The sequence below is a fragment of the Vulpes lagopus genome, chromosome 11 (assembly GCF_018345385.1).
Source record: "Vulpes lagopus strain Blue_001 chromosome 11, ASM1834538v1, whole genome shotgun sequence".
NCBI classification, from domain to species: Eukaryota; Metazoa; Chordata; class Mammalia; order Carnivora; family Canidae; genus Vulpes; species Vulpes lagopus.
In genome coordinates this window covers 84,831,533-84,846,773 of record NC_054834.1, presented here as the reverse complement: position 1 = coordinate 84,846,773, position 15,241 = coordinate 84,831,533, and the positions used below count along the sequence as shown (strand labels likewise).

The 15,241-nt window shown below is 35.7% G+C and overlaps 1 protein-coding gene across 6 annotated transcripts in view; it reads right to left on the bottom strand.

Annotated features, from left to right (window-relative positions):
- The window catches only part of MARCHF7 (membrane associated ring-CH-type finger 7), a 52,270-nt gene that overhangs the window by 12,237 nt on the left and 24,792 nt on the right, over window positions 1-15,241 (bottom strand). For 5 of the 6 annotated variants that reach the window (XR_005982674.1, XR_005982675.1, XM_041722104.1 and 2 more), the window contains exons 3-6: window positions 9,695-9,890; window positions 7,887-8,054; window positions 4,679-5,786; window positions 2,077-2,246 (exon numbers count right to left, since the gene is read on the bottom strand). Coding sequence is in view for 4 of the 6 variants with exons in the window: in XM_041722104.1 (XP_041578038.1) it covers window positions 2,077-2,246; window positions 4,679-5,786; window positions 7,887-8,054; window positions 9,695-9,890 (1,642 nt within the window). In the remaining 2 variants the exon portion in view is untranslated. Of the gene's footprint in view, window positions 1-2,076; window positions 2,247-4,678; window positions 5,787-7,886; window positions 8,055-8,647; window positions 8,877-9,694; window positions 9,891-15,241 lie in introns of those variants that run through there. The other variant, XM_041722108.1, reaches the window with a different exon arrangement.

Here is a 15,241-nt window from a genome sequence, read left to right as displayed (position 1 = left end):
CTCTTTCCCTTTCCTTTTTGTGTATCTTCTTCTTCCATTGTATCTCTTATTAAAATAAAAACATGTCTTAAAAACAAAAACATGTCCTAAAATCCCACTTTAAAACAAAAACATGTCCCATGACTCCATTTTAGTCCGCAATTTCTCCCCCTCATCACCAATCTCCTTAACAGTAAAGCTTATTGGAATGTGTGGGTGGCTCAGTGGTTAATCCCAGGGTCCTGGGATCAAGTTCCATCCCTGCAAGGAGCCTGCTTCTCCCTCTGACTATAGCTCTGCCTCTCTGTGTCTCTCATGAATAAATAAAATCTTAAAACAAAACTAAAACTAAAACAAAACAAAACCCCAGTAAAGCTTATTGAAAGAAGGGTCTATGTGGCTGTTTCCACTGTCTTACCTTGTTTTCTCTCAGTCCCATTAATTATGCTCATGATTCCACCTCTCCACAAAAACTGAAGCCACCAAATGCCATTTCTTTGTTCTTCTCTCTTACAGTACTTGACAGGGTTGACCATACCCTCTTTTTTTTTATTTTATTTATTTATTCATTAGAATACAGAGAAAGAGAGAGAGAGAGAGGCAGAGGGAGAAGTAGGCTCCATGCAGGGAGCCCGATGTGGGACTCGATCCTGCGTCTCTAGGATCACGCCCTGGGCTGAAGGTGGCGCTAAAACGCTGAGCCACCAGGGCTGCCCTGACCATACCCTCTTTAGAACACTTTCTTTGGGCTTACACAACACTGCATTTTCTTTTTTCTTAATACCAGATTGAGGCTGATCCTCAAATACCCTCTGTTCCCACTAAATGCTGGGTGCCCCAGAGCAGCTCTGTCCTGGCCTCATACCTCTGATACCTATTCTTGCTCTAGGGACCTTATTTAATCCCATAGCTTAATGAAATTATTTATGTGCTCTAATTCCCCAAATGTAACTTTCAGCACCTCCTGAAACACCAGGCTTGTCTAAGTGCCTAGATGACATTCTTAGAGGCTTCTTTAGTAAGCTGTTTATGGTATGTTTAAAACAGAATTATTTCCTGCCCCACACTCTTCTTTTAATTCAGTAAATGATCCCACCATTTATTTAGTTGCTCAAAGTAAAAATATGAACTCCTTTCATTATTCTTTCTACCTCCCAAACATAACAGAATCCATCCATTTTTACCACACCATCTCTTATAATATAGATTCCTGGATAGATTCCTTGCCTTTACTCTTGTCACCCTAAAACCCACTCTCCACAGAGCAGCCAAAATAAAATCATTTCACTCCCCTACCTTTCACTAGCTTCCCATCACACTTAGACAAGTTTAGACCTAAACTTCAGACATTAGTTTAAAAAGTCTTAAATAAGCTAACCTCTGCTAATCTCTCTCCTCTCTCATCTTAACTGTATCATCCTCTCCTTGCCCTAATTATACTCCTGTGACACTGCATTTCATTCAGTTCCTCAAACACACTTGTCATACCACCTTAAAGTTTTCACATTCGATGCTTCCTCAGTTGGAATGCTCTTGCTCTCATTTTAGAATAGTTAGCTCCTCTGTTCAGTTTAAATGTCTTCACCTCAACAAGGCATTCCTTTAACACGCGACACCAGCACAAATGCAAGTGCCTTGTCTGTCTTGTTTACCACTCTAGCTTCCACATCTACAACTGTGAATGGCTCCCTAATGGGTACTCAATGAACAATTTATCCCTACAGTAACTTTATCATTACTGCACAACAGCATTAAAAACATTATTTCTCAAGGACACTGACATAGCTGGTAAATTGTAGGTATTATTTCTTCAATTCAAAAGGATCTTACATGATATAAGGATCAACTGTGATAATCAATTATAGTCATACACATATGAAAAAGTAGTTTGTTGGATTAATGAAATATAAAAAATACTGATAAATTTATGTAACACCAACGAATGTGCTTTAATGCTTTTGCTTCAAAAATCAACATACTTTTGATAAGTATAAATTGGACAGTCCATTATAATCAAATTTGCTAACTAAAATGCGTTTGTGCATACATCTCTTGGAAAACCTGTGAAAACAAAATACATAAAAATGTAAATCTCACCGGAGTTAATTTTGGCCTGTAGCCACTTTTTCATACATTCTTGGTGGACATACTGCAAACTTCCTGTGCACTTGCATGGCTCTATCAGCAAATTAGATGACGATGCAGCTGCCATCTGACAAATCCTACATAAGTCACCTTCTTCTTCTTCAGAATCCTCTAAAAGGAGGCTAGAAAAAAAGGAAGGAACATTTCATAAACAGAGCCATAATAATTCATCCTTGTTGGTCATTTCCAACCATACTTAATTAACCTCAAACAACGTCTTTATTTCTAGTCATGTTCTGAGTAAAAAAAAAAAAAAACATAAAACCTTTAAAAATAGCAACCACCATAAAAAAAACTAGTTCAATGAGAATGAAAATTACAATGTTTTACAGGTAAATTAAATAGGCTATCTCCTATTATTTACTTTCAAATGCTTTAAGTAATTTTGTCTTTGATATCACACGTAAAGCTCCTTACCTTTCTTTCATGATCACTTTACAAACATCCCTAAGAGATTTTTATTTCTACAGTATCATAGACTACTTCAATTCCAACAGTATTAAGGAATATTCTTATATACTTAACACTTTTCTCCCCCACCTCCCAAAGAACTTTTAGGACAACATGAATAAATGAAGCAAATAATGACTTTTTTTTCATTTATTACATATTATCAGAACTACATATATTAAAAACTGATAAAGCTTTTTGTATTAAATTACAGTAAAAATGAATAGATTTTTAAATTATCCATTTCCTCTACCCCCAACAATGTTATTCAACCATCCTGATTTTTACAGGGCAGGCTTTTAAAGTGTAAAGCAGTTTCCATTAACCTATGTCCTCTATATTTAATAGGCCAACATGTACTGCTTAATTTAAATGCAGAATGGTAGCTATGGTGTGGATATATAATTTTTTGTTAAAATCCCTATTACCTAGTACACTGCTGACATTAAAGAGATAGTGAGTAAATTAAAACAACTGAATCCTAAACTGTTACTGAAATACAACCTGGATCATACAGGTTCCTAATGAATTTAGTAAAAGATGTGTGGAAAGGGGATTAGATGCACAACTATTAGGTGACTATCATGCTCTGGCTGAATTAGAGATACAACCTCAAGCACAAATATTTATGTTTTCCCTTTAGACTTAACCTTCTCTGGCTTATAGCTTCTTATTTTTTACTTGGGGGAGGGGGGGCCTATTTTTTTTTAGACTCATTAATTTACCTGTGGAGTGTCTTGAAATCCTCATGTATGAGCAAAATATGTAATAAAGGTACACACACACAATCTCTATGACAAAATAACCAACAAATGCTGCTTTATAAGTGATCTGACCAGACAGGGTGGTACTGGCTTAATCGGTTTCTCTGTGGAAATTATTAAATGAATGCTTTGCTGCTGTTTATACCACTGCACTGAAATTAACCTAACTTTGAACTCAAGAAATATAATAGTTAATAAATTTCTCAGCAGACAGCTTGTATATCAGAGGAAGTTGCTATACCGACATTAAAGCTAATACTACCAGGGCAGTGAATCTCTCTCCAAGGAAAGAAAAATAACAAAATTCAAGTACAGGAAGAGAATAGTTCCACAGTACAATCTGTCCTACATAAAGAAATAAAGGGAATATAGTACCCTAATGTCCAACATCTCAGTCTTCCTTTATCCTCAGAGAGTTAGATCTGAATTATTTCTTAAAAAAACAAAAATCTAAAACAGTTAACAACTATGCTTCCCAATAATTTCATTACATTAGGCCTTTAAGAAATAGAAAAAAAACCAAAAATGTAAAACATCCCACACTACAGCCTTTGCTTTACCTAGGTCTTTTCTTCCTACAAGTATATTTTACATGTACTATCTTTTTTTTTTTTATTTTTATTTTTATTTTTTTTTACATGTACTATCTTAACCCATTTTATCAGGAATTTATTTTTCATAAAAATTTTTTTTTGGTCATAAAAATTATTTTAATAGAAAAACTAAGTACATTAACAAAATAATCAAGTTGGAACTGAAATCTCTGATCTTTCATCTTTTCCAGATTTTTAAGCAACCTTCAACTCTACAAAGATTACATTTGCATAAAAAAGATCCTAAGTGCTGAATTTGAACTAGTATTTCTATCAACTATTCACAACATATACTCAGTATATACCTGGACTTCAAAAACAAAACAATTTGTGTAAATGATTTTACTTCATTTTGAAGAGTCTGAGATGAGAAATACAAACAAATGGTAAATAAATCTTACTAAAGGCTAGGCAGATTATTTTGATAATCCATGACCACTGAGGCCCCTTGCCCATTTAGTAATGGCCGACCAAGGGACAAGGCAATATTTTTATCTTTTTGCTCATCTGTATCAAAAGCTGGTTAAAAATAATCTTTAGACTACTTGTTGATGCAATCTATACTCCCAGTGCCTACATTCATTTTAATTCTCATCTACTTCCTCTGAGAAGCTAACATCTTAGTGGTATAAATTTTAAGGAAAAGAAATCTGAGATACCAATGTTATGAGAAATCATTTTAGAAATACATTTCTTTCTCTAATCTGCTCTTTGCTTTATGGACTCACGACAGGTGTTCAAATTTACCTCTCTTTTATTTTCTGCAGTCTTTCTGGATCTCTTGAAGGTGCACTTTTAGTTTTATCACTTTTTCCATCAGATGAACTCCACCCTGAAGGAATAATATCTACAGTAATCATGACATTGTCGGTCAGATTATTTCCAAGTGCTGGGGGGACTGCAAATCGAAATAAGGAACCAGGAAGGATTCCTGTTATTCCTGTATTTCTTCCACTGTGGGCCGAATCTGATGGGGAGCCACCTGTAGCAGCGTTACTTGATGATGCAGATGCTTGTGCTCTGTTGGCAGTAGCCCCAAGGGGATCACTCTGTGCTTCTAGGTGAACCACTTCATTTGATTCTCTTCTAAAAATATGATGAGATCTAGATGGTATATCAGAGGTAGGTATCCTTGAAGATTCATCTCGTCCCTCTCGTCTCCTTCTGGAGAACAAAGGTGTGCATCTATTTCTAAGTGAGGAAGATAACCACGGTCCTGTATTTCTACCTTCAGATTCTTGGTTAAAATTTTCTGAATCTGGCTCAGAGCTATGATTTTGGCTAAGAGATGACAAACCCCATCTTCGCCTAAGAAATCGAAATCCCTGAGAAGCTTCAGATGCTCTACTATCAGGAACATCGGAAGTTGATGCTGCATTGCTACGAGACTGTGAAGCTGTCAAGATTCTTGGAGACACGTAAGAATTTTCAGAACTCAGTGATCTTGTATTCAAGGAATCCTGGCTAGATCTTCGAGAAAAAAAGGTAGATGACATACTAGAAGCTATACGCGATAGTAATCTCCTAGTCGAACGTCTACTTTCATTGTCAGAAGATTCTTGAAATGATCTCTGAGATGAACCAACCCTATCTGAACTGCTTATGGTTGAGGTTTCATCTCTATTTGATATATAAGAAAATCCAGGCTGTGTACTGCTTTGTGGAGATTCCAATTCCCTTGGAGAAAAATTTGATCTTAGCGAATTTCTACTGTTGTCCCTAGAACATGGTATGGTATGATGTTCAGAAGGCATTTGGTGATTTGTGGATGATGTATTCAACTGTAAAGTGCTCACTGAGTTATCTTTTGGTCTTGCTCCCTGTGAATATGAAGAAGGAACTCTGTCTTGACCATCTATTTTTGAAAGAAAAGAAAGATTACCAACTACATGAAATAAAATGAGTATTATTAAATTTGTATTTAACTAATTACTGCAAAATGAATCATGGGATTCAAACCGAATATTGCTATACCATACACACCCAGCAGCTTAATTATGGCAAAGAACATAAATGTAATTCTCTTTCTCTACCTCTGATATAATCCAGTACTGTTACTAAGTCAACACTGCAAAATGAAAAGAAAGAAATGTGTTATAGCTTATGAGATAAAGACCTAGATCTACTAACTTGATGTAGGTGTAACAATCTAAATGTTAATCAGAAATTGATGTAGTAAACTAATACCTAAATGGACAAGAATTTTAAATGGGCCAAATTATTCAAGACTCTCACGACAAATAAAGGCAAAATAATCCTAGGGAGACAGTGTTCTGGAGATTCTTCTTACTCTGCAATATGCATAAAAGATATTTCACACAAATATTATTATCCTTATAATTTTAGGGCAAACCTTGCTAACAGCTAAAACTTTCTCTAATCTTTTTTCTTTCAAATTAAGAGCAACGGTTGGTTCTCAGACATATCTCTATTTTTTTTTTAATACTTTCTTGGAGCTATGAGTCAAAATAGGGACTTGGTATCTGCAATTTTGAAAAGTATACTACTACCAGTGGTTCAAATCTTAAAATAGGATGAGAAATATTGTAGCACTCCTTTATAAAGAGTAAGACTGCTACTGCAGTAACACATGGAGCCTCATGAAGGGATAAACTGTTAGTGGCTAAGTCTATTTCTGTCCTATACTTGTAGACCTCTAAGCATAGATGCTACTGATACTATATACTGTAACTCCTCTACCTGATGCCAAGCACACAAAAAGATGAGTTTATTGATTTAAGAGACTTGCCCCAATAAGCTTATTTAAAATAACCTAAACCTTTAAGAACAAATATATTTTCTTCTACATAAATCAAACTCTACTTTTGCCTGCTAAATCTGTCAACTTCAATAAGCACATTTTGTTTTTGTACCATTTTTGTTTTATGGTATTTAATCTTGAAGAAACCTCAAGCTTAGTGTACACTGACAGAAATGGTATGGATCTTTATTGCAACTGAATGAAAATAAAGGCACACTTTAATTCTAAATTATGCCTTAAAATGTTGATTTCAAGCTTTAATTAGGTCAGAATTTAAGTAGTAACTACACCCTACATTTAACCCCTGAACAACATGAGTTTGATTTGTACAGGTCCACTTACACACGAACTTTTTTTCAGTAAACCTAGTAGTATTATATATGTACTGTCTCTTCCTTATGATTTTCTTAACATTTTCTTTTCACCAGCTTACTTTATCCTAAGAATACATTACATAATACATGTCACCTACAAAACATGTATTAGCTATGTATGTTTCTGGTAATGCTTCCAGTCAGCAGTAGGACAGGAGTACTAAACTTTTAGGGGATTCAAAAATTATACATAGATTTTCAAATACACTGGAAGAATGGGGAGACAGGGGTCAATTCCCTCACTCCTACATTGTTCAAGGTCAACGGTATAAGGCAAATGATACTGGAGTATACAAAATTATTTAGTATACTTTAGGACATACACATTCCTTTTTTTTTTTTGACATACGCATTCTTTTTTTTAAGGTTTTTTTTTTTTTTTTAATTTTTATTTATTTATGATAGTCACAGAGAGAGAGAGAGAGAGAGGCAGAGACACAGGCAGAGGGAGAAGCAGGCTCCATGCACCGGGAGCCTGATGTGGGATTCGATCCCGGGTCTCCAGGATCGCGCCCTGAGCCAAAGGCAGGCGCTAAGCCGCTGCGCCACCCAGGGATCCCTGGACATACGCATTCTTAAAAGGAAAAGCACAAGCAAGAAAATTATAGGCAGGGAGAACCTGGATACTAATGTACATCTATTTTAAGCCTTTTATTTTTAAAAAATGTAACAAATAAAGTACTAAAATACATTCTAAGCTGTTTTGAAATCTTCCTAAGATGCACTTTGTATATTCGTTTGTGCTGTGATTTTAATGATATAAAGAGGAAAATGTAACATGATTAGGTACGTTATATGTAACAATACAATTTATACATACATGATGAAGTTGTGAAATCACCACTTCGGTGACTATAATCCATAAGATTACTAATGGAAGAATCCGCTCTTCTCTCTAAATCTCTTCTCTCTCTCATTAAGTCAGTTCCAAATGATCCAAGTACCATTGATGAAGATCTAGGAACTTGATTATGCCTCCAAGAAGAATCTTAAAATAATTGAAGACATTTTAACTCAGAGAAAGCTTTCAAGGTTTCTGATGACAAATCTTCAGTATAACATAGGGAGGTTATTGTGATTTATTATAGAAATCCTCAAGGTTACATCTTGGCAATCAGAAGCAACATTCAGCAAAACATAAAATTACTCACTAATGAAGTCACTTATTCACTAATGAATCACTTAAAAAATTTCCTACTCAAACACATTTTTCTTTAACACTAAAACCTACCACCCATCCGTGATGCCAATGTCTCACTTTTTAGAACATCTGACCATACAACGTAAGCATGATGTAAAATAATTTACAGAACAAAAATGCAAAGCTTGCAAAAAATACAGAATTTCTTGAAAAATCAATGAAAGTGACGGTGGAAAGAACAGCCAAAATCAAAATCAAGCCATCCAAAATGGAAGATGTTTTACTAGACACTGAAGATATTTTATTAGAAATATTATCATTGACATCACACTTGGTTCACTCTTACTCTAAGAATGTATTGTTGTAATCATAATCTAAATTTTAAATGAAATCATATTTGACAAAATAAATCTCAAAACTTTTCCCCCCTAACTATTTACCTTGAAATTTTGGTTCTTCCTTTCCTAGTCCCAATAGCCTTATTGATTCCTCCTCATTAAGGGAAATGGCCCAGGGTATTTAATGCTATGCCTTCACAGAGTAGAAGAGACCAAAAATATCTGTGCACAATGGTGTTTCTCTACAATGTTAAGGACAAGTCTGCTCTTACCCATCACACTACTCTTAATATTCTTCAGATGGGCAGTGTCTTTCCCAAGGCGGTCCTGCCTATCAAAATAGAAAGGAATCGCTTACACTAATTCAATTGATAATACATAAGCATTTCAAGAATTTTATCTTCCAAATGTGTTATCACAAATTCTGTCTCATCTTAAAACTACTTCAGGAATTCCCTAGTGTTTCATTTGAAGAGGAGTGAGGGTCTAAGTGAGGAGAGAGCCTCCTGCCCTCTCAAGGAAAAGAAACATCTTTTCAATTTGTGCAACAAATTTATGTACAAAATACCATGTATGGAGCTTTATGGATAAGTCATCTAAATCCCAGAATGGTTAAGTGACTTGTCCAAATGCCATACAGCTAGACGACTAGAATACTTTCAGATTCCTTATAAAGAACTCCTACTAGAATATCAACTATTTTTGTTTAAAGAATTTGTTTCTGAAAAATAAGTATATACCACAACATTTACAAAAGATATGCTTAGGTAGGAAATATAAATATGTGTCCGTAAATTTGGCTTTCCTAGTATAACAATTAAAAAACTGACTTCCTGTATTAATCAGCAAAATACTTGTCACTTTTAGTGTACATATCAGCAATTCTAATTATTCAAAATATTCTAGTCCTGTTTGTGTTAAGATATTTCTATCAAATTTAGAACAAACTCCAAAACAAAGAGTTAATTTCAGTACAAACAATAATTTCAGTTGTAGCAGTAACTTAAGGTAGGATTTTGGAAACTCCACTACATTTCTGACCCACTATCTCACATATGTTCTACTTGCTTAATACAACTATGTCTTGGGGGAAAAAGGCTTTAGTTCAAAATGCATATATAGTGACTCTTACACAAACTTAAGTCTTACCTGGTACTGCATTTAAACCATGTCCAATATTTCTCCCGACTGAGGTAGATGTACAATTTGTACAGGAAAGTTTAGGTCTTTTTGAATCATGATCCCGTTGCTGGTTTTGTGATCTTGAGCGTGCTCCCTGAGTTATCTCAGATTCACTATACCATGTAGATTGAAATGGTGACGCAGATGCTGAGGCTGATGTGGACTGTAAGTTTCAAAAAAGGGTTTTGATGGAACAACGAAACACTTGCTTTCAGTCTATTAAGTTTAATCCCCAATTTTATTCATTCCTCATAAGTACAAATTTTTCTGCCACGTAGTTTTTTCAGTCTTTGTTCCTTTCTACCCATGTGTCACTTTATATTGTATTTTGCTGGGTAATCAATTTGATTTAGATTAAATCTTCTATGTAACTATATATAAAAAAACATGGTTAGGAAAAACTGAAGAGCAAAACAACAACAAAAAATCTTATTAATATTTTGTTTCCTTGATTCAATTACTTCAAACTCCTGAGAAACCAGTTTCTTCTTCTAAAGATGGACAGATCAAGAAAAGAATCAATATATAAACTTATGAAAACTACTCTAAAAACAAGACTTTTCAAATAATAAAAGATTTATCCTGCATCTAATGCCTATTCTAGGAAATACAATCTTATAACACTATAAATGGTATTTTTTTTTTTAAAAAATCTTATTTGCTCTCTTCCAAATATTTTCAAGAGCGAAACAAGAACAGATAATATTAAACATAGTACTTATTAAAACTTAGCTCTGGGCAGCCTGGGTGGCTCAGCGGTTTAGCGCCACCTTCAGCCCAGGGTGTGATTCTGGAGATCTGGGATTGAGTCCCACATCAGGCTCCGTGCATGGAGTCTGCTTCTCCCTCTGCCTGTGTCTCTACCTCTCTCTCTCTCTCTCTCTCATGAAAAAATAAAATCTTTAAAAAAAAAAAAAAAAAAAAAAAACCTCTTAGCTCAAGGTTTTCTTTTAACACAATCCATAACATAAAAATCACTCAGAATGTACAAACTATTTTACTTCCCCCTAACTCTTTAATTGGTTATTCAACATAAGGCATAAAAAGGAAAAGGATTAGTTCGTCCCCTTAAAAATGTAGGTTTAAATAAGAACATAATATTTCAATCATAACTGTTCAAAGTGTTCTCTTCCTTTATGCCTCAATTATAAAAAGCATACTGCACACATTCAGGTAACTGTATTAGTTCATGGTTAACTCTACAGAATAAACCTTGCACACATGGAAAAGCAGAGGAGCAAAGCTAAATAAGGAGTCGGCCAGATCAGGATTTCATTCATCCCTTGCACAGGGCTGTTTTGCTAACTGAATGTGGCTTCAGCTTAGTACAAACTTGGTCTCACAAGCCTTCTCCACAAATCAATGAGCTGGAATAGCATAAGAGATGAAATTCATTAGATATTTCAAAACCATCTTATACACTGTTATTAGGATATTAGGGACCATATGCTATAGGCCAGTAATTCTAAGACCTTTAAATTTCAGAGACCAAAATTAAAAAAAAAACTTTTTTTAAGATTTTATTTTATTTATTCATGAGAGACAGAGAGAGGCAGAGACACAGGCAGAGAGAAAAGCAGGCTCCAGGTGCCCTCAAAATAATTTTTTTTAAAGATTTTATTTATTTATTCAGAGATACAGAGAGACAGAGACATAGGCAGAGAAAGAAGCAGGCTCCCCAAGAGGAGTCTGGTGTAGGACTTGATTCCAAGGCCCCAGGATCATGACCTGAGCCAAAGGCAGACGCTCAACCACTGAGCCACTGAGGTGCCCCAAAAATAAATTTATTTTTTTAAAGATTTTATTTATTCATAAGAGACACACATAAGAGAGGCAAAGACATAGGCAGATGAAGAAGCAGGCTCCTCACAGGGAGCCTGATGCGGGACTTGACCTCAGGACCCTGGGGATCATGACCTGAGCTGAAGAAGGCTGATGCTTAACCGCTGAGCCACCAAGGTGTCCCAATAAAAATGTTCTAATTCAAAATTTAGAAAGAACTGCCACTTTTGACAAGCAAGGATCTAAATTAACAAATACCATCTATTCCCATCCTCAGTTTTTAAAAAGGGCATTTTTTTGCTCCCAAAATATGATGGATTTAAGAGAATAAAACAGAAGACTTTTAAAGTGAATAAACTTTATTTGTAAAATCTCTTATTTTTGCTTTGCATGGACCTGACAAATTGTTATTGAATAGCACTTCTGCAAATATGACTTTGAGAGCTACTGAAATAGGAAATACTATCAGATCAACTACCTCTTAGATCCTTAAAGCACTGTGGAAAATAAAAAAAAATAAAAGGAATCAAAAAGTAGGAAAATCAACTATGAAGTCACTGAAATAACACAAAATAAATCTTTGTAACAAGGGAACAGTAATTGTAAGATAAAAACTCATCAAATTTAGAGACACTGAGAAATGAACAAAAAAGTCTAAAATTAATCTAATTTTCAGGCACTGAATATTGTTGGGAAAAGACACATTCATTGTTCAGGAAACGATTTTCATGACTCACAATGCTAAAATGCAGGCCATGCAGCCTGTATGTCATTCCAGAGACAAAAAAATGCTTGTTAATATCAACGTATGGAAAGGAAAAATAAAGGTTCTGACCAGTATTTCTGCTGGCTTAAGTTCAAAATCAAAACCTTTTTTTTTGGCTCCTACCAATTTTGTCCAATGTTCAAATACCGTTGGTCTGCATCATTTATATTCTACCATTCTAAATTAACAACCTAAGGAATTCTTTTTTTTTTTTTTTTAAAGGAAGAGAGACTGCATTCCTACCTCACTTCCCAACCTCCAGGGAAGAGAAAGGGAGGGGACGAAGGATTAAATAGCCAATGGCCAATGATTAGTCAAGTCAATCTATGTAATGAAACCCTCCATAAAAACCCAAAAGAGAAGCACCTGAGTGGTTCAGTCAGTTGAGCATCTGACTCTTAGTTTCAGCTCAGATCATGATCTCATGGGTCAAATAATAAAAAATTGTTATTATCTACTACCAGGGTTATAAATGGTCTTCCCTTATGACTGAGAACTTAAAGATCTCTCTCACCACAAATACATAGCATGGCATTATTAACTATAATGTGACCATACTGTCCATTACTTCCTAAGGAATATTTTGTAACTGAAGTTCATACCTTTTGACAACCTTCACCCATTTTGCCCAACCCTACCCCCCAGAATCTGGCAAACACCAATTTGTTCTTTGTATCTATAAATTTCTACCTTTATTTTTATGGGGGGGGGGAGGGGGAGCTTGCGCCCGCGCATGAGCAGGCAGAGGGGCAGAGGGGGAGAGAGAGAATCTCAAGCAGGTTCCATACTCAATGCAGAGTCCAACATGAGGGTCAATCTCAGGACCCTGAGTCATGACCTGAGCCAAAATCAAGAGTTGGATGGATGCTTAACCAACTGAGCCAGAGAGGCGTCCCCAGTTTTCTTTAGATTCCACATATACGTGAGATCATTAAGGATTTGGGTTTTTTAAGATTTTTTTTAAAATTTTTATTTATTTATGATAGTCACAGAGAGAGAGAGAGAGAGGCAGAGACACAGGCAGAGGGAGAAGCAGGCCCCATGCACCGGGAGCCCGATGTGGGATTCGATCCCGGGTCTTCAGGATCGCGCCCTGGGCCAAAGGTAGGCGCCAAACCACTGCACCACCCAGGGATCCCGGTTTTTTAAGATTAAAAAAAACAAAAAAAAAAAACAAAAAAAAACGTATTTGGAAGAGAGCAAAAGCAGGGGGAACAACAGAGGGAGCTGCAGAGGGAGAGGCTCTCCACTGAGCAGGGAGCCTGCCGTGGTGCTGGATCCCAGGATCATAACCTCAAGCAGATGCCTGAATGAGCCACCAGGTGCCGCAGGGATGTCTTTTTGCCTGACATGCTGTCACAATTGGTAGGTATCTTTCCCTTTTATGGCTAGATTATGTTCCGTTGTATATACACATAACATTTTCTTTACCCATTCATCTATCAATGGACAAGTGGTTTCCATATGTCTTGCTTGTTGTAAATAATGTTGCAATGAACTTGCAGTTGTAGATATCTTTTTGAATTAGCATCTTTCCTTCTCAGACAGATACATAAAGTGGAAAATGCTAGATCATATGGTGGGTATATTTTTAATCTTTTGAGGCATCTTCATAGTTTGTCATGGTGACTGACCGCACCAATTATATTTCCACCAACAGCACACAGGGTTCTCTCTTCTCCATACCCTAGCCAACACTTGCTATTTCTTTGACAGCACTTCTAACAGGTGTGAGGTTCTAACAGGTGTGAGGTCTTCCCTGATTAGTGACACTGAACACCTCTTGATGTACCTATTAGCCGTTAATGTCTTCTCTGGAAAAATGTCCATTCAGATCCTCTGCCCATTTTTTAAAAATATATATTACTTTTTAAAGATTTACTTATTTATAGGGGAGAGGGGGAGGGGAGAAACTCTCCAGCAGCCTCCCTGCTAAGCTTAGAACCCAACATAATGGCTTGACCTCATGACCTTGAGATCATGACCAGAGAGGAAATCAAGAGTCAGATGTTTAACTAAGCCACCCAGGTACCACCTTCCTGCACATTAAAAAAAAAAAAAAAAATGTTTTTGCTACATAGTTGTATGAATATTTATTTATTTGAGATTAACCCTTATCAGGTATATGATTTGCACATACTTTCTCCTATTTTGCAGGGTGCCTTATCATTTGTTTTGACAATTTCCTTTGGTATGCAGAAGCTTTTTAGTTTTGATGCAGTCCACTTGTTTAACTATTGTTTTGACTGCCTTTGCTTTTGATGTGAAATCCAAAAAATTATTATGAAGACCCCTGTCAAGGATCTTACCATCTATATTTTCTTCTAGGAGTTTTACGGTTTTAAGTCTATATTCTATATGTTTGAATCTTTAATCCATTGAGTTGATTTTGTGTATTGTGTAAGACAGTGGCCCAGTTTCATTCTTTTACAAAATGGCTTTCCAGTTTTCCCAAGACGATTTACTGAAGAGTGACTCTCTGTTCCACACTGTACATTCTTGCCTCTACTGTGGTCAACTGACCACATATGTGTAGGTTATTTCTGGGCTCTTTACTGTGCTCCACTGATCTGTGTATCTGCTTTTGTGCTAATATCATACTGTTTTGATAATATAGTTTGAAATCAGGGAGCATGATGCCTCCATCTTTGTTTTTCTTTCTCAAGATTGCTTTATCCATTGGGATCTTTTGAGATTCCAAATTTTAGGACTGTTTTGTTATATGTCTGTGAAAAATGCCATTGGAATATTGGTAGAAAATGCACCAAATATGTAGAATATTTTGGGTAGAATGAACATTTTAGCGACATTAATTCTTCCAAAGGCACAGAACAGCTTTCCATTTACCTGTGTCGTCAACTTTTTCCATTATCAAAGTCTCATATTTTCAAGTATACAACATTCACCTCCTTGGTTAATTAATATCCCATGAGTATTTTTTGGTGCAGTTGCAAATAGGATTGTTT